The following is an 18,998-nucleotide window of genomic DNA, read 5'->3' as shown; positions in this document are numbered from 1 at the left end:
GCTGATAGAGAACAACTAGCAACGAGCTGGGCTGATAGAGCCTGTAGGCATCTGTGATCTTTTACTGAAGTGATTTCACCTTATCTAAAGCTGCCGGTGGCAGACATTCTCTGTCCTCATTTCAACCACACTGCTGGATATTTCACAACTTTGAATCCTGGCGTCTTTATGGGGGAAACATTTCCCTGCATTTCTAAAAAAAAACATCTCTAAAATGTATACACAAAGAGCAGATCCTCAAGCTCACAATGAGTCGCTCTGCGAGTTTGAAAATCAGCTATTTTGAGTCATCATGCTAGTACGTACAGGGGCGGCATAGCTCAGGGGTAGAGAAACCGTTATTAGAGCACGAAGGGTTTCCGGAGGGTTCCCAGTTCGAATCCGGGCTCCCCCTGAGTTAATGTCGAAGGGTCCTTGGGCAAGACTCTGAACCCCTAATTGCTCCCGGTGAGTAGGTTGGTGCCTTGCATGGTTTCCTCCGCCACCGGTGTATGAATGTGTGCGTGAATGGGTGAATGGGTGAACAATCTCTGTAAAGCGCTTTGGATAAAAGCGCTATATAAATGCACCATTTACCATTTACGTATATATGGCTTTTTATTTAGCTTTTTGAGGTCAAACCAGGGGTCAAACCGGTCAAGTGCTGAAGAGGCAAGTCTGGAGTTTGTTACACCGTTTGGGATTCGGACGTCACCGTTCAAGCTGACTTGAAACGGTACAGCCAGATGGACTAGAACATCAGCCAATGGAAAGCTTTTTGTCCCGTATATCTTCTGAAGACATTTGGGGTCCAACACCCTGAATTGGTTTGGATCTCCACAGGCTACAGTATGTGCGTCCAGCGCTGGAGTGTGGATCTCCACAGGCTCTGTGGGTCCAGCATGGAGTGTGGATCTCCTCAGGCTCTGTGCGTCCAGCATGGAGTGTGGATCTCCTCAGGCTCTGTGCGTCCAGCATGGAGTGTGGATCTCCTCAGGCTCTGTGCGTCCAGCATGGAGTGTGGATCTCAGGCTCTGTGCGTCCAGCATGGAGTGTGGATCTCCACAGGCTCTGTGGGTCCAGCATGGAGTGTGGATCTCCACAGGCTCTGTGCGTCCAGCATGGAGTGTGGATCTCCACAGGCTCTGTGGGTCCAGCATGGAGTGTGGATCTCCACAGGCTCTGTGGGTCCAGCATGGAGTGTGGATCTCCACAGGCTCTGTGCGTCCAGCATGGAGTGTGGATCTCCACAGGCTCTGTGGGTCCAGCATGGAGTGTGGATCTCCACAGGCTCTGTGCGTCCAGCATGGAGTGTGGATCTCCACAGGCTCTGTGGGTCCAGCATGGAGTGTGGATCTCCACAGGCTCTGTGCGTCCAGCATGGAGTGTGGATCTCCACAGGCTCTGTGGGTCCAGCCTGGAGTGTGGATCTCCACAGGCTCTGTGCGTCCAGCATGGAGTGTGGATCTCCACAGGCTCTGTGGGTCCAGCATGGAGTGTGGATCTCCACAGGCTCTGTGCGTCCAGCATGGAGTGTGGATCTCCACAGGCTCTGTGGGTCCAGCATGGAGTGTGGATCTCCACAGGCTCTGTGCGTCCAGCATGGAGTGTGGATCTCCACAGGCTCTGTGGGTCCAGCATGGAGTGTGGATCTCCACAGGCTCTGTGCGTCCAGCATGGAGTGTGGATCTCCACAGGCTCTGTGCGTCCAGCATGGAGTGTGGATCTCAGGCTCTGTGCGTCCAGCATGGAGTGTGGATCTCCACAGGCTCTGTGGGTCCAGCATGGAGTGTGGATCTCCTCAGGCTCTGTGGGTCCAGCATGGAGTGTGGATCTCCACAGGCTCTGTGCGTCCAGCATGGAGTGTGGATCTCCACAGGCTCTGTGGGTCCAGCATGGAGTGTGGATCTCCACAGGCTCTGTGCGTCCAGCATGGAGTGTGGATCTCCACAGGCTCTGTGCGTCCAGCATGGAGTGTGGATCTCAGGCTCTGTGCGTCCAGCATGGAGTGTGGATCTCCACAGGCTCTGTGGGTCCAGCATGGAGTGTGGATCTCCTCAGGCTCTGTGGGTCCAGCATGGAGTGTGGATCTCCTCAGGCTCTGTGCGTCCAGCATGGAGTGTGGATCTCCTCAGGCTCTGTGCGTCCAGCATGGAGTGTGGATCTCCACAGGCTCTGTGGGTCCAGCATGGAGTGTGGATCTCCTCAGGCTCTGTGCGTCCAGCATGGAGTGTGGATCTCCTCAGGCTCTATGCGTCCAGCATGGAGTGTGGATCTCCTCAGGCTCTGTGCGTCCAGCATGGAGTGTGGATCTCCTCAGGCTCTGTGCGTCCAGCATGGAGTGTGGATCTCTTCAGGCTCTATGCGTCCAGCATGGAGTGTGGATCTCCACAGGCTCTGTGCGTCCAGCATGGAGTGTGCAGTCCCAGTCTGGCACGGTTCCTTGACCGTCGGCCAGACTATAAAACACTGGAAAGAGTTCAGAAATGGCCTTGCAAAATCACACTTGGCCAGAGGAACACTCAGGATACACAGACGCTCTCCGCAGCCTCTCATTGTGCACGCTATCAGAGAGGTGCACTCAACTGTGTCTTCACTTTGCCAGGAAGCTGTTAAACACATTTAGAACGGGTACACTGTATTGTGTATCATTATTTTATGCTTTAACTATTGAAAAATAGCAGATATACAAGCTCACAGCGCGCGCTGTGAGCTTGTAGATCATGCTATTTTTGAAAAATCTTGAAAATTATAATTTTGACCCGATTCTATAAGTGTCTTTTGAATCCTTCTTAGATTTTCTGAAAAACCCTATGTTTCTATGTCAGCAATCTGGCCAGCCATCGTCAAAGAAAAGGTCGTTTTCACTCAACTGGAGCTCAGTTAGTCTGTTCTTGAGAGACTACTGTGTCCGTGGTTCTCAAACCTTTCATGTGAAGGACCCCCAAAATGATATTTATTTGGCCACGGACCCCCATCTCAAAATATCTAGTTCCAGGGAACACCCAGAAGCAAAATTTGGGTTACAAAGGTTTGCTTTGAAAATACATGTATTCAAAGATTTTGCACACATTTTCACAACTTTTTCAAAAACAGCAGATCTACAAGCTCGCAGCGCGGCACTCGGTGCCGCGTTGCGAGCTTGTATATCTGCTGTTTTTCACCGGTTTAAAGCATTCAATAAGTCTAGGCCCTAAATGGGTTAAGTCCAACTTCAGATACTGGCTGGCCAGCCTATCAGGAAGGAGATCTCTGGCCGCCCGACAAGGAATGGAAACGCATTAGACATGCCAACATGCCAACATGCCAACATCAGACATGCCAACATGCCAACTGAGAGATACAAGAAATCACCAATCCCATAACGTGTGCCAGACTCTTAGAGGCCCGCTGACACGCCCCGAAATTATAATAGTATGATACAGTAGGTCACGTGGTCCCTCTGAAAACGTTCTGAAACAGTCTGAAACTCATGTCACAGTGTAATCTGCCCCTCGCCCCCCCCCCCCAACAACAGCTGACCAGTACAGTAAGTAGTCTAAGTACAGTCAATTAATGTGATTGGCTTATAATTGCGCATTTCCACAATGACATCATAAAAAATATTAACTCATATTTTAAGATGAATTTTTAAAGTGACAATACCCCTTTAGGTGACAGTACCCCTTTAAATAACAGTGGACTTTAGATTTGTGTTTTAGGTTTATTAGATTTTTAGATATAAAAAGATGTAAAAAGATTTTTAGATGGGCAATTGATTTTGTTAAAGATGTATAGTTATTAGTTAGTGTGGTTTCTTTAAGCAACACACTATTGTTGGAGGTCTGAGAACTTTTATGCCAGCTAAAGTGAAACTTTTAGTTAACCCTTTAACTGAAGTTATCTGTCAGACAGGATTGATCAGGCTTCACTTGACATCAATATAATAGAAATTGTAAGACGGAATTCTTCCTTGTGACTCGCATCAGTGCAACCACACCTTTCTGATTGTTTATTGTAATGAGCGAAATAATTTAGTTTTAGACGCTCTGCTCGCCGTCCCGATCTGCCATGTCTGCTCTGCCCTGATGTCATGTGTCCCACCACGGAGAAATGGGTCTCATCGTCATCGGGAGCGGATATTCATTGGATTCCAGCTGCCGTTCGTATGGTCACCGTCGCTGGCAACAGCTTCTCGTAGCAGCGTTCGTATGGTCACCGTCGCTGGCAACAGCTTCTCATAGCAGCGTTCGTATGGTCACCGTCGCTGGCAACAGCTTCTCGTAGCAGCGTTCGTATGGTCACCGTCGCTGGCAACAGCTTCTCGTAGCAGCGTTCGTATGGTCACCGTCGCTGGCAACAGCTTCTCATAGCAGCGTTCGTATGGTCACCGTCGCTGGCAACAGCTTCTCATAGCAGCGTTCGTATGGTCACCGTCGCTGGCAACAGCTTCTCATAGCAGCGTTCGTATGGTCACCGTCGCTGGCAACAGCTTCTCATAGCAGCGTTCGTATGGTCACCGTCGCTGGCAACAGCTTCTCATAGCAGCGTTCGTATGGTCACCGTCGCTGGCAACAGCTTCTCATAGCAGCGTTCGTATGGTCACCGTCGCTGGCAACAGCTTCTCATAGCAGCGTTCGTATGGTCACCGTCGCTGGCAACAGCTTCTCATAGCAGCGTTAGTATGGTCACCGTCGCTGGCAACAGCTTCTCGTAGTAGCGTTCGTATGGTCACCGTCGCTGGCAACAGCTTCTCATAGCAGCGTTCGTATGGTCACCGTCGCTGGCAACAGCTTCTCATAGCAGCGTTCGTATGGTCACCGTCACTGGCAACAGCTTCTCATAGCAGCGTTAGTATGGTCACCGTCGCTGGCAACAGCTTCTCGTAGTAGCGTTCGTATGGTCACCGTCGCTGGCAACAGCTTCTCATAGCAGCGTTCGTATGGTCACCGTCGCTGGCAACAGCTTCTCGTAGTAGCGTTCGTATGGTCACCGTCGCTGGCAACAGCTTCTCATAGCAGCGTTAGTATGGTCACCGTCGCTGGCAACAGCTTCTCGTAGTAGCGTTCGTATGGTCACCGTCGCTGGCAACAGCTTCTCATAGCAGCGTTCGTATGGTCACCGTCGCTGGCAACAGCTTCTCGTAGCAGCGAGTAGCGGGTTGTGTGACGCTGTAGTATTGATCATAGACTGTAAATATTAAATGGACAGAGCCATTGGTTTCTGCAGACCGTAAACAAAGCCTATTTTTTCAGCGAGTGCAAATCCACCATCTTTCAGTGTCTGCTCCAGAAAATAAGCCGGAAATGAATGCTATTGGCTGGATTCTTCACTCTGTATGGCCAATACGTTATATTTAAAAAGTAACTTGTTAGGTTACTCTGTTACTGCTAAAGGTGACGCCGTTATGTAACACTGTTAATTATAACGCTGTTACACCCAACACTGCTCCAGACCATGAATGCAGTTTTTACTATGGTGAAAGAAATGCAAATGCCCCCTCTTTCCATGCCATACCTGAAGGCAGCATTCAAGAGAATTGCCTTGTCCAAACTCTCCTGAATAAGTGGTTAAACATCTGAAAACACACATTGACATGAATCCAAAATACACTGATGATTGTTCTGTCAAACGATGAAACTATATGGAATCTCTCTCTCGAGTCTCAACTAAAGGGTCCTTGGCCTGAAAACGTTGAAGACCCCTGCTGTAGACCCACACCGCAGGTATCAGTGCTCTGTCCTTGACTGTCTGCAGAAGACATTCAGTGGTGTCTCCTTTCTGTCAGTCTGTTCACGCAGCGCTGAACAGAACGCAGTGAAACCTCATATACTGCATGTCCAAAACTGTTATTCTTCAGGATTCAAATGGAAAAAAAAAAATCAAACCAACTTTGAAGTGAGCGGTGGCCTGTGTGTGCGTGGCCGTGTGTGTGTAGCAGTTCACTTCGGGGTCGCGCGTGTGTGTGACTCAACAGCGCCACTTGGTCACCAGTGGTATTGCAGCTCACGCTACAGACAGACATATACATGCAGAGTAACACACATACGGACAAAGTCACTCTTAGGAGACGGTGTGACCACCGCTCAAAAATATCGAATGTAGCAGATACACAAGCGGCGCGTTTCAAGCTTGTGGGCCCGCTGCTTCTGCTGCTTTTATGTGACGCTGTAGGGTGATGGAGTAGGACGTTGTTTTATTCTGTAGGGTGATGGAGTAGGACGTTGTTTTATTCTGTAGGGTGATGGAGTAGGACGTTGTTTTATTCTGTAGGGTGATGGAGTAGGACGTTGTTTTATTCTGTAGGGTGATGGAGTAGGACGTTGTTTTATTCTGTAGGGTGATGGAGTAGGACGTTGTTTTATTCTGTATGGTGATGGAGTAGGACGTTGTTTTATTCTGTAGGGTGATGGAGTAGGACGTTGTTTTATTCTGTAGGGTGATGGAGTAGGACGTTGTTTTACGAAAAAACACCAAACGTTCGAATATGCAACATTACAGCACTCTTATTGGTTAATGGTACTGAGGCAGGTTATGAATGTTGTGTTAATGCTGCACGCATGCACGCACGCCCCCCCCCCCCCCCCCCCCCCCCCACTGGCCTGTGGGCAGCAGCGTGGCACTGCAGTCCATCAACACTCTGAGCCACTTCAACACGTCTGCATGTATTCATGTCACCTCACGCAGGCACGCACACACGCACGCACGCACGCACGCACGCACGCACGCACGCACGCACGCACGCACGCACACACGCACACACGCACACACGCACACACACACACACACACACACACACACACACACACAGTACATGCATGCACGCACGCGCACGTCTGTTTTGAAAATAGCAGACACTTCTTTTGAAAATGTGCAGAGAGATTGCAGATCTCCAAGCTCACAAGGCGTGGCACTGGGGGCGTGTTGTGAGCTTGAAGAAGAAGTTAGAGAGGCAGGGGCTGACATTTCTAAAAGAGCCTTTGGGAGAAAACATCTAAAATAGCCGACCTCCAAGCTCACAACGCGTCGCACTGCGACACGTTGTGAGCTTGGAGGTCTGCTATTTTCAGTGTTTGATCCCACACTGAACTAAGCATCATCAGGTCAATACTGGAGATGTGGCGTAACGGCATGGATTTCTAAACAGAGAGGACAATTCTTTCAACATAAGATGCTGCATTCAAGTTCAGGAGAGTTTGGACAAGGCAATGCTCTTGAATGCTGCCTTCAGGTATGGCATGGAAAGAGGGGGCATTTGCATTTCTTTCACCATAGTAAAAACTGGATTCATGGTCTGGAGAGGGCACTTTTTACAGATGGATAAAAGGGCAGGGGCTCAAGCCCCCTTTGATGTCTATGTGTGGCGTACCCTGCAGTGACCAGTGGCACAATGAGGGCACAGTGAACGAGGCCGGGGTGGCAGAGCAGGCTCTCCGCCACGCACCCACGCCAGGGTTGCCATGTATGCTCGTTACAAGCGATTTTGGCCTTTTGTTCACCAAATATCTTCTGATTCTGGGGTACTCTGTTCTGCTGACAGCGTAGCTGCCTTGAAATGTCGAGATGCGACTTATCTTTGATTATTTGGCAGAAAACTGCAAACATTTTCCTCTCTCTCTCTCTCTCTCTCTCTCCCTCTCCCTCTCCCTCTCTCTCTCTCTCTCTCTCTCTCGCTCTCTCTCTCTGTCTCTCTCTCTCAACACGACTATTTAAATGAAGCAAAAAAAAAAAACAAAGCCACAAGAATGATCTTCAAAACAATTAAAGGGTGTATAGGTGTATTGTTGAAACATGTTGTGTAATATAATCAATACCTTTCTTTTGCAAGGAGAGGAATGTGCACGCACCCTTCATTAATTCCATTTACGCTGACTTTGGACCGATGCACTTTTCAGAGGAATTAATTTGATCGATATCACCCCCGCTATCACTATAACTAAACAGACCCCCCCCCCCCAGCCCCCCACTATAACTAAACAGACCCCCCCCCCCCCCCCCAGCCCCCCACTATAACTAAACAGACCCCCCCCCCAGCCCCCCACTATAACTAAACATACCCCCCCCCAGCCCCCCACTATAACTAAACAGACTCCCCCCCCCCTCCAGCCCCCCACTATAACTAAAAAGACCCCCAACCCCCCACCCTGTTAAGTATGACATCATTTTGTAGGCAGAGGAGAATTTCTGCCCCCAGTTTCCGTGAATCTTTTTACAATTTTTACTATTTACACAGTTTTCTTCTCTTTGTTGTTGAGAGGAAAGTGTTAGAATTATACTTTAGTCGTTATTTTTGTCTCGGATCTGTTGAAATAGCGAGGGATAGAAAATGCTCTGGGGGCAGAGTTCTCCTCTGCCTACAAAATGATGTCCCGGCTTAAAAGCCCCATAACTAAACAGACCCCCACCCCCCCACCCCCCACTATAACTAAACAGACCCCCACCCCCCCACCCCCCACTATAACTAAACAGACCCCCACCCCCGAAAAGGAAAGAAAGAAAGAAAATCGTTATCTCCTTTTTCTATTATTCTGTTTATATGGTCTCTGTGGAGTAGAAACCTTTCAGTGTTCATTTAGTCCACAAAGATTAAGGGTGCGTTTGGAAATGCGCGCTCAACGCACTGGTGTGCCATGTTGTCGTTCGCTTGCTCACGGGCACTCTGTGCTGTGACTCTCTGTACAGGCTTATGCTATGCTGGTTGTCATTCTTGGATTATTCTGTTACTGCCTTCTAAAATAAACGCTTGGACATCTACACATCACCGTTCTGGAATCATATTCTTTTAGTTATATTTAGGGATTTAGAGTGAATTTCCTACTTAACAGTCTCACTCACAGCATGTCTCCTGTGAGCACATCTCATTCTCCATGCAGCAACAGAGCAGACAACAACCCTCTTTACTGCTACGAATGGAGCTGCATTCCTGAGGTTTCTGTCTCTGTCACCTGCTGTGTTTAGCTGATAGTGACTCCCCCTCCCCAGCTCCCCTCCACCTCTCGTTTTTGTACACGCCCTATCGTTTTTTGTTACCTCCTCCCACGAATTGCTTCTGAATGGGACAACCTCCAGACTAGATACTGCAGTTAGTTAGCTGCATTAGTGTATATAGTCTGGCCAAGCCAGGCTAACACTGACACACTGCAAAATCATCTTGATCATACTACTACGATGTCACACAAAAAACATCAAGAGAAGCAGATTCACAAGCTTGAAGCTTGTGGTTTTTATGAAGCTCAGAGTGTCAGAGTGAAGCTTGTGGTTTTTATGAAGCTCAGTGTGTCAGAGTGAAGCTTTCAGTGTGTCTAGAGCCTTGTACAGGAAGTGTTAGTGTAACCTGACACTTTAAAATAACAAATTAAATAAAAGGTAAACATGTCACACTGGAGATGTTGCTGCGTGCTGAATGTACGATGCTGTCAGCTTCAAGGCTTCTTAAACGTGTTAAATGTGCCACACCATGCATTTAAAAATCATTTATATCATATTTACCACTCCTGAATACAGGGTTAGGGTTAGCTAACCCTAACCCTGAATACAGAGCCCCTGTCATTTCTGCTTGGCTTTCAGAGCATTTTCAGCTGCAGTACCACCTTGGCCTGAGTGGGTCAGGGGCCCCACCCCCCTGATCAGGCCTGCCCACCCCTCCCCAACCCTCTCCCAGCTCCTCCTGCCTCCTTCTCAGGCCTGCCCACCCCTCCCCTACCCAACCCTCTCCCAGCTCCTCCCCTCCTCCTTCTCAGGCCTGCCCACCCCTCCCCAACCCTCTCCCAGCTCCTCCCCTCCTCCTTCTCAGGCCTGGCCACCCCTCCCCTCCCCAACCCTCTCCCAGCTCCTCCTGCCTCCTTCTCAGGCCTGCCCTCCCCTCCCCAACCTCCAATCAGCACAGCAGTAGCAGAAGGTCGACCGATGATGTCATCGGACAGCAGAAAATCAGACAGCCCATTCTGAGACCTGCTTACATAGATCTTGCCATATACTGAGAAAGACACAATGGTCAGAAATAGGACTTTGTGAGGATAGGAGGTGCTGGTGGGACCCCCCAAAAATACATAAAAATAGGAAAATGTAAATTCAAGGTGTAGTCCCTTTAAATCTAGGATCTACATGCTGGTCATGAAGTCATGTCCTCTGCCACACTACTAAACACATACAGTACTACATACACGTACTCCCAAACAATGGCTGCCCCCAGAAACACCCAAAAAACTGTGAAAAATGATGATTGTGCAAAACAAATGCTTGCAATGGATTCAGAATCATGACAAACCCCTAGTTAGACCCCTCAGATACTACTTAAAGCAGAGTTTTTTCTGGGTATTTTCCTCCTGAATAGAAAGTCGATGGGAGCCCAACTTGATGTGGATAATTCTATGGTTAAACTTCAAAATAAAGTTTGGTACCCAAGGCTAAAATCCATCGTTAGGTCCTAAAGAAGCCTCAAAAAAAGTTTGGCGCTTTTATCGGCTTTGTTTCGATAATGTCAGAAACCAGGGTAAAGGAACCACACTACTCTGCAGTCTGTCTCATTTCTCTCCAAAAGCTCTTGAATATGATTGAACATGATTAAGGATTACTGTGATTATGGTAAGCTCACATTTCATATCGCACTGACCATACCTGTAACTTTCACTAGTCCCCCAAACGTTTATTTTCTTTATTTTATATTTCGGACTGGGGACAACGTTATATTCACTTTGCCACCTGATTTGCCATTCACTCTATGTGCATGCACACACCCTCTACATGGGGGGGGGGGGGGGGGCAGTGGAACAGATGCTACGCGGGGGTGGGGGATGGGGGTGGGGGGGCGGGGGCGGGTGGGTAGGGGGGTGTGAGACTCACCAGTGGTGGAGGAGATGTTGACGTCGATGCTGATCTCAGGGATGCCTCCGCCCCGCAGCGCGGCCACGCAGGTGTAGGTGCCGAAGTCTGTGAACTTCAGGTCGATGATGTCCAGGTTGGTGGTCCCCGGGGAGATGTCGGGGTCCGTCTGCGTGATCACCATGCGCTCAGAGCTGCGCAGGGCGCGGCCGTTCTTCAGCCAGCTGAACGCCAGCTCCTCAGGGGGCGTGGCCTCCACCTTAGAGGAAGACAAAATATATATGGTTTTAGAATTATTGAATGCTTTAACCAGTGAAACATAGCAGATATACAAGTTCACAGCGAGCTTGTAGATCTGCTATTTTTTTTAAATTGTGAAAATTAGAATTTTGACCTGATTCTATTAGTGTCTTTTGAATCCTTCTAAGGTTTTTTGAAAAACTTATGTTTCTATGTCAGCAATCTGGCTGGCCATCGTCAAAGAAAAGGTCCTTTTCACTTAACTGGAGCTCAGTTAAGTGAAAAGGATCCTAACCCTAACCCTCAGCTTCATCTGAAGGACCCTCAAAATGATATTTATTTGGCCACGGACCCCCATCTCAAAATATTTAGTTCCAGGGACCACCCAGAAGCAAAATTTGAGTTACAAACGTTCGCTTTGAAAATACATATATTCAAAGATTTGCACACATTTTCAAGATTTGTTTAAAAAATAGCAGATCTACAAGCTCACAGCACAATCGTTATGCAAAGAGCCGTCGGCGACGGGGTCCCACCCCCTTTTACTGAACGCTTTGGTTCCCATGTTTCCCATGGTTCCCCTTTGCCACGGTGACAACTGATGAAGTGTTTAAAAAACGGCGCACCCTACCTCAATTCAAGGCCGCTGGCCATGACAAAATCTCCCCCAAATTTCTCATAGACTCAGCTGCCACCATTGCCCCAATCATTACCCACATTATTAATCTATCTATCAAGCAGGGCTATGTCCTGGTAACCCTCCTGCACAAAAAAGGCAGTAAACTTGACCCTGGCAACTACAGGCCAATCTCAATCCTTAGTTCCATCTCTAAGGTAATGGAAAAAATTGTCTATGAACAGGTGGCTAAATATCTTGAAGAGAATAAACTGATCTACGAGTTCCAGTCTGGCTTCAGAGAGTCCCATTCCACAGATACATGCCTCATCTATTTGAATGATTACATCAAACGTGAAATTCACAATGGCAAATATTGCGGCATGGTCATGCTGAACATCCAGAAGGCATTTGACACCGTCGATCATTCTATTCTGATTGAAAAACTCAAAGCTATTGGTCTTGACAGCACAGCAGTGAGATGAATGCACTCTTACTTGGTGGGGAGGGAACAGATGGTGGAAGTCAACGGAACCCTGTCCCCCCCCCCTCCCAGTAAACTGTGGAGTACCTCAAGGGAGTATACTAGGACCACTGTTGTTCTTAATATACGTAAACGACATGTCATCTGCTTGTGACTGCAATCTGTTTCTGTTCGTGGATGACTCGGCTCTCCTAGTCTCAGGCAGAGACATATTGCAGGTTGAAAAGGCCCGTAACTGTGAACTAAACATGATCTGCACCTGGCTCAATGACAACAGACTCTCAATTCAACTAGGTAAAACTGAATGTATCCTCTTTGGATCTAGTCAGAAACTTAGCCTAGTTGAGAACTTCACAATTAAAGTAGGTGACACTGTGATAGAGAGAAAAAAACACATCTGCTACCTGGGTTGCATCCTGGAGGCTAACCTATCCAGCGAAAAAATGACTACCAAGGTAATCAATAAAGTCAACCAACAAATTTGTTTCTTGCAAAGGGTTGCCCCGCTGATCAATATTAAATCCCGAAAGACACTAGGAGGTGCTCTTATTGGGCCCCTCATTGATTACGGAGTCCTTGTCTGGTATCACGACGCCCCAGCTGCCTTAAAGTTAAAGCTCCAAACAACCCAGAACAAACTAATTAGGGTTGTGCTTGGTCTTCCACCTCAGACCCACCTTACCGATCATCACCACGAAAGCGTGGGGTGGCTCAAAGTAGCTGACAGAGTACAGCATCTTGCAATGGGCCTGGTGTACAAGATACACTACACCTCCAAGATACCCATGTACCTGGCAAACTACTTCTTAAAGGTCAAGGATGTTCACGATCACAACACCAGAGGCAGCTCCACTAATCATCATCAACGTAGATTTAACACTAAACAAGGCTCTAACTCGTTCTCCTGCTATACCATAAACATGTGGAACGCCCTTCCACAAGCCTTAAAGGAGAGCAAATCCCTAGCCTCCTTCAAAATTGGTATGAAAAAGTCACCTTCAGACAGCTGCTACCCGTGACTTGTAAATAGACTAAGCCCCCATGCTCCCCCCCCCCCCCCCCCCTTTTTCTTTTTTCTGCCTTTGAATTTGATGTTATGCTTTTGAAACTGATATTATCCTAGATAAAGTACTGTTCTATCCGTCTGTCTTTCAATGTTATATGAGATACTTAAAGTGTGGTTCCTGTGGAAATAAGCCTCGGCTTTCTAGGATCTCCTTTTAGTTGACCTTGTACCAGTGATTTGTACTGTCATGAAACTGTACTTTTTTCTATTGCAAACTTCTAATAAATTCTTCAATCAATCAATCAATCAATGGCGACGAATGCCTACGCAGCAGACGTGCGTGTGCAGGTGTTCCAAGCAAGCCGCCAGAACCACGGTAGAAAGTTGAAGCAGCCGGCCTCTACTGGCCGAAGCTGGAACAGCAGGTGCGCGAGCATGAGAGCACGCTGCTCGGGTCTACAATAGGGTTCAATGGACGATCGTGACGTAATTACGTCTCGATGTAAGTACGTAAAATTGGCAAACTATTGTTTGACAATTTTGTCCGGGTGCTTCAAAACACACTTGCATTGACATGAATAGCTGGAGGCGGGGCTGTCTCTCTATATATACCGTAAATTCTCTAATAATGTCCTCTATTCAATAAAAAACGGACCTTCTTTAATTTCCGGGTGCGCATTTGAAACAAGCAATTAAAAGCCGACGATTCAATGAAAGCCTCCCTTTTTTCTTTTTGTTTTTGTAATGTCTCCAGCGCTGTTTACTATGAGAAACCGGTGATACGGTGAAGCATAGCATAGTCCAAGAACAGCGGAACACGGTTAGGAGATAAATAAAGATACGGTGAAGCGTAGCATAGTCCAAGAACAGCGGAACACGGTTAGGAGATAAATAAAGATACGGTGAAGCGTAGCATAGTCCAAGAACAGCGGAACACGGTTAGGAGATAAATAAAGATACGGTGAAGCGTAGCATAGTCCAAGAACAGCGGAACACGGTTAGGAGATAAATAAAGATACGGTGAAGCATAGCATAGTCCAAGAACAGCGGAACACGGTTAGGAGATAAATAAAGATACGGTGAAGCATAGCAGAGTCCAAGAACAGCGAAACACGGTTAGGAGATAAATAAAGATACGGTGAAGCAAGAACAGCGGAACACGGTTAGGAGATAAATAAAGATACGGTGAAGCGTAGCAGCATAGTCCAAGAACAGCGGAACACGGTTAGGAGATAAATAAAGATACGGTGAAGCGTAGCATAGTCCAAGAACAGCGGAACACGGTTAGGAGATAAATAAAGATACGGTGAAGCATAGCATAGTCCAAGAACAGCGGAACACGGTTAGGAGATAAATAAAGATACGGTGAAGCATAGCAGAGTCCAAGAACAGCGAAACACGGTTAGGAGATAAATAAAGATACGGTGAAGCAAGAACAGCGGAACACGGTTAGGAGATAAATAAAGATACGGTGAAGCGTAGCAGCATAGTCCAAGAACAGCGGAACACGGTTAGGAGATAAATAAAGATACGGTGAAGCGTAGCATAGTCCAAGAACAGCGGAACACGGTTAGGAGATAAATAAAGATACGGTGAAGCGTAGCATAGTCCAAGAACAGCGGAACACGGTTAGGAGATGTATAGAGCAGCACAGACAGCACAGCCTCTGTGCTGACAGAGGAGAGCAGAGCGCGTCTGTATGTACATTATTTAATTTGCAATAATTCAACTGTAATAAATGAAACCTGTACATTTTACTGGGTTCAAACTGACACAAAATGTTGATTTATTCATTGTGATATTTTTGAAAAAATAGGAATATTAGACTTCTCTCTTCTCACCTGCTTTCAATAAAAGCCTGGTGCCCGCTACTCTGGAGACAAATAAAAGCCCGGGTTTCTATAAGAGAATTTACGGTAACTCTATGGTTCCAAGTTGCAGGCGCGGTCGCCGTGTCCTATGTCGTATACCCGTTAGCCTAAAACGACTTCCTGTGACATCATCATCACTTACCTGACAGGATATCTTGACCTCGCGTCCGATCTGGATGTTGTCGTCGTTGTGGTAGGGGTCAGGGGTGATCCAGAAACGACCCTTCTTCAACGCTGGGGGACAGAAAACAGACGGGGGGAAAGCATGTTGTTACACAAAGTGCTGATAGTCAGGCAGAGAGGGAAGGCAGGGGCGTCACAAGAGGGGGGGAAAGTGGAACTGAGTCACCAGGGCCCAAGGTGGAGGGGGGGCCCAAGGTGGAGGGGCCTTTGTATACTTTAACGGGGGGGTCGTCTGGGGTAAGAAGACACGCAGAGGAGGAGGCTGACTTTGAAAAGAGAAACTAATTTGATGGCTGCTGTTTGAACACACACACTCACACACGCACTCACACACACACACACGCACGCACTCACGCACTCACACACGCACGCACGCACTCACACACGCACGCACGCACGCACTCACACACACACACACGCACGCACTCACGCACTCACACACGCACGCACGCACTCACACACGCACGCACGCACGCACTCACACACGCACGCACGCACGCACTCACACACGTACGCACGCACGCACTCACACACGCACGCACTCACGCACTCACACACGCACGCACTCACGCACTCACACACGCACGCACGCACGCACTCACAGAAGCACCATGGAATTGGAGAGATAGCTAACAAAATTCCAGCATTGCTAATCCAATTTGTTTAGTTTTTTGTGTTGTTTTTTTGGAAAACTCTATTCTCAGTGTGCTGCTGCTTCTACTCTGAATGAAAAGTAAAAACATATAAAATAATAATAATAATAAAAAGAGCAGATGATTCCATTATGATTCAGAGGCTGCGTTGTTTCTAAACCAACCAGCGCATCATTCATCTCCCCCAGAAAGAAAATAAATATATATATATATCGTCGTTGTCGGGTGGAAACCTTGTATGTCCAAAACCGCTCGTTTTGCATTTTTCATTTAAAAAATGAACTAAACTAGTGAAAACAGCCGATCTACAAGCACACAACGCCTCGCACCTGCGAGGCGTTGTGTGCTTGTAGATCTGCTGTTTTCACTACTTTTGTGCGACATCCTTGTATGATGAAGCACGGCTTTACTTGGCGAAAGAACGAACACATTTGAGACTTGGAGATACGAGGTTTTAGCCCGACAGTGACGGTATATATATATTTTTTACTGACGGCACCATCCACATAAATCTTTTCATCTTGCAATTCCCTGGTGGCAGTCTGGTATTATCATATTCAGTTTGTCAAGATGGAAAAACGAAAAACAAAACCTGGCATGTCAGATTTGAAGCGCGGAGAAATTGGATGTCGCCGTCGCCGTCGGACTAGAAACCTCTTAACTCCATTTATTTTAACTCTTTTTTTGTTAAACCCTGCAAGACCCGAATTAATTTCTACTGGCCAATTTTTTTTTTTAAATCAGATGCTGTTGTAGGAGTCCTAATCACAGGAAAATGTAATGTTAAAAAATTAATAATGTTTTTGTAAGGTTTTATAGCCATAAATCTTACTAATATAAATACATTTTACTTATGTTTTAGTGAGGAATAGCTTCAGTTAAAAAGTGAGATGTTGTTCGTCCAGACGCTGGAATTTCAACTTCTCTGGGAGGTGTGAATGTCAGTCTCTGTGGGGGGTATTTATATGCAAATATCGTGGCCAATGGCATTGTAATACTAAACAATAGGATTTAATGGTGATGTTAACCCTCTAAGGCCCACGGTTGTAATATTACAACGTTTGTATTTTATCCAAAAAAAGGTTTAAATCATTTTATTTTAGCTCCCCATACCACCTAAACACCACCATTGGATTCTATTGTTTAGTATTACAATGCCATTGGCCACAATATTTGCATATAAATACCCCCCACAGGGGCTGACATTCACACCCGCCACACCCGCTGAAATTCCAGAGTTTTGACGAACAACATCTCACTTTTTCATGGAAGCTATACCTCAAAAAAACATAAGTAAAATGCCTGTACTATTCTTTTTGGTGATCATTAGAATGTCTAGAACATGTACATATGTTATTATTTTGAAAAATATCCCCCATATGTAAATTAGAGCATGATTTATGATTTTTGATTTATGGCTATAAAATCTTACAAAAACATTTTTTTGAAAAAAACATTACATTTTCCTCTTAACTCATATGCTGCCTAAAAAATACCCCTTTGTACTCCCCTCTGCCATGCCCGTGAATCCCGTAAATGTAATAAAAATTAATTAAAAAAAAAATATTTTATTTTTATTATTTTTTTTCCCGGAACTAATGTTTCGTGATCATCGTTTCTACACGGACACATTATTGAGCGGACCAGTTTAACATTGAACCCCTAAACCGGAAGTCCGGTCGGTCGTCTATTTTGGCCCGTCAGCTTACTGTGTGAAGTCAACGGCTTACAGATGGAGAACGGATTGATCAATTTTCAATGTTTCAACGGATTTGAGAAGCTGATGGATTACGCGAACGCACGATGCATAGCAGTGTCCGATCGCGCACGATGGGAATTGGATGAGCGCCCGCGTTAACAGGTAGGAGAAGCAAGCAGTGAGCGACATAGAGAAATCTGCGGGATTCACGGCCATCGCAGCATATGAGTTAATAGGACTCCTACAACACCATCTGATTTTTTTCAATTTTTTATTTCAAGTATTTCTTAATGCGGGCCTTAGAGGGTTAATGTGAAAAAAGAACAGGAAAACGAATTATAACATTTTTTTTAAATGATTTAAAAAATGTTGCCAAAAAGCAACGCTGGGCCTTGCAGGGTTAAAATCTTTCTTTGTAAATTAACGCCTTCTGCTTCATCACACAACGGTCACACGATAAACGCATCAAAATCTGCAGATCCGCAAGCTCCAAACGCGGCGCCCGTCTTTTTGAGCTTGACGGTCGGCTGATTTTGTCGCTTTTGAATTTGAATCCTGAACAGCAATGGTTTTGGACATACAAGGTTTTCCTCCAAACCAGAGCCGACGTGCAAAAAGCCACGCTGAGCCTGGATCTACGGGAGCGCCGTGGGCGCATCCTTCTCTCTCTCTCTCTCTGGGTTTCTATTTCTGCCGCCGCGTGTCAAGGCTGACGTCTGAACCGTGGGTTCCGCCGTCAGTCCCTCAACCCGCCACTCCTTCCCGCTCTCTCTCCGGTGTCGGTCGTTCGCTACGCGTCCACATCCACGGCGTGGTGTTTTTTTTCGAGAGCGTTGGCATGGCAACTGCAGCGGCGGCCGTGGGTCACGCTGAGACTGTGTACAGTCATTACAGTGAGACTGTGTACAGTCGTTACAGTGTGTGTTACAGTACAGTGACTGTACAGTCGTTACACAGTGTGTGTTACAGTACAGTGACTGTACAGTCGTTACACAGTGTGTGTTACAGTACAGTGACTGTACAGTCGTTACAGTGTGGAAGGAGGAGATTTGTTTTGGAGCCGAGCGGAGCCTTCATATCAACGGACAGGGATTTAACATCGTTGTTAACAATTAAAAGCCTGGATTTACTAATAATACTCAAAATGTGTCAGACTTAAAAGCTTAAAAGACAACTTTATTTTTTTACAACAAGGGTTCATATTTTAGATTGTAATTAGAGAAGAGAAAAGATGAGTGTTAAAATGTCTTCATTTACTTCTTATTATCGTTTTAGCCATTTTAGCGAGTTTGATTTCAGTGGTTGGAGGCATGCGCATGCCCCGCCCCCAACCACTTTTTGAGCCTACCGATCGTCTGTTTTCGCTATTATAAAATATGAATAAAAAAGGAACATACTGTAGGAGGTTGCCATCCATGACAACGACAACATTATGCACAATATGAGGTTAACGACATGGCATGAGAC

General features: G+C 46.5%; 1 protein-coding gene across 1 annotated transcript in view; it reads right to left on the bottom strand.

Annotated features, from left to right (window-relative positions):
• The window catches only part of LOC308301206 (MAM domain-containing glycosylphosphatidylinositol anchor protein 2), a gene marked incomplete at both ends in the record, with an annotated part of 355,705 nt that overhangs the window by 250,261 nt on the left and 86,446 nt on the right, over positions 1–18,998 (bottom strand). Inside the window, 2 exons of the mRNA XM_080745102.1 lie at positions 10,801–11,038; positions 15,139–15,230. Coding sequence (XP_080601228.1) covers positions 10,801–11,038; positions 15,139–15,230 — 330 coding nt within the window. The remainder of the gene's footprint in view (positions 1–10,800; positions 11,039–15,138; positions 15,231–18,998) is intronic.

This window comes from Nannobrachium achirus (assembly GCF_963921795.1).
Source record: "Nannobrachium achirus genome assembly, chromosome: 16".
NCBI classification, from domain to species: domain Eukaryota; kingdom Metazoa; phylum Chordata; class Actinopteri; order Myctophiformes; family Myctophidae; genus Nannobrachium; species Nannobrachium achirus.
This window is presented reverse-complemented; position numbering and strand designations above follow the sequence as displayed.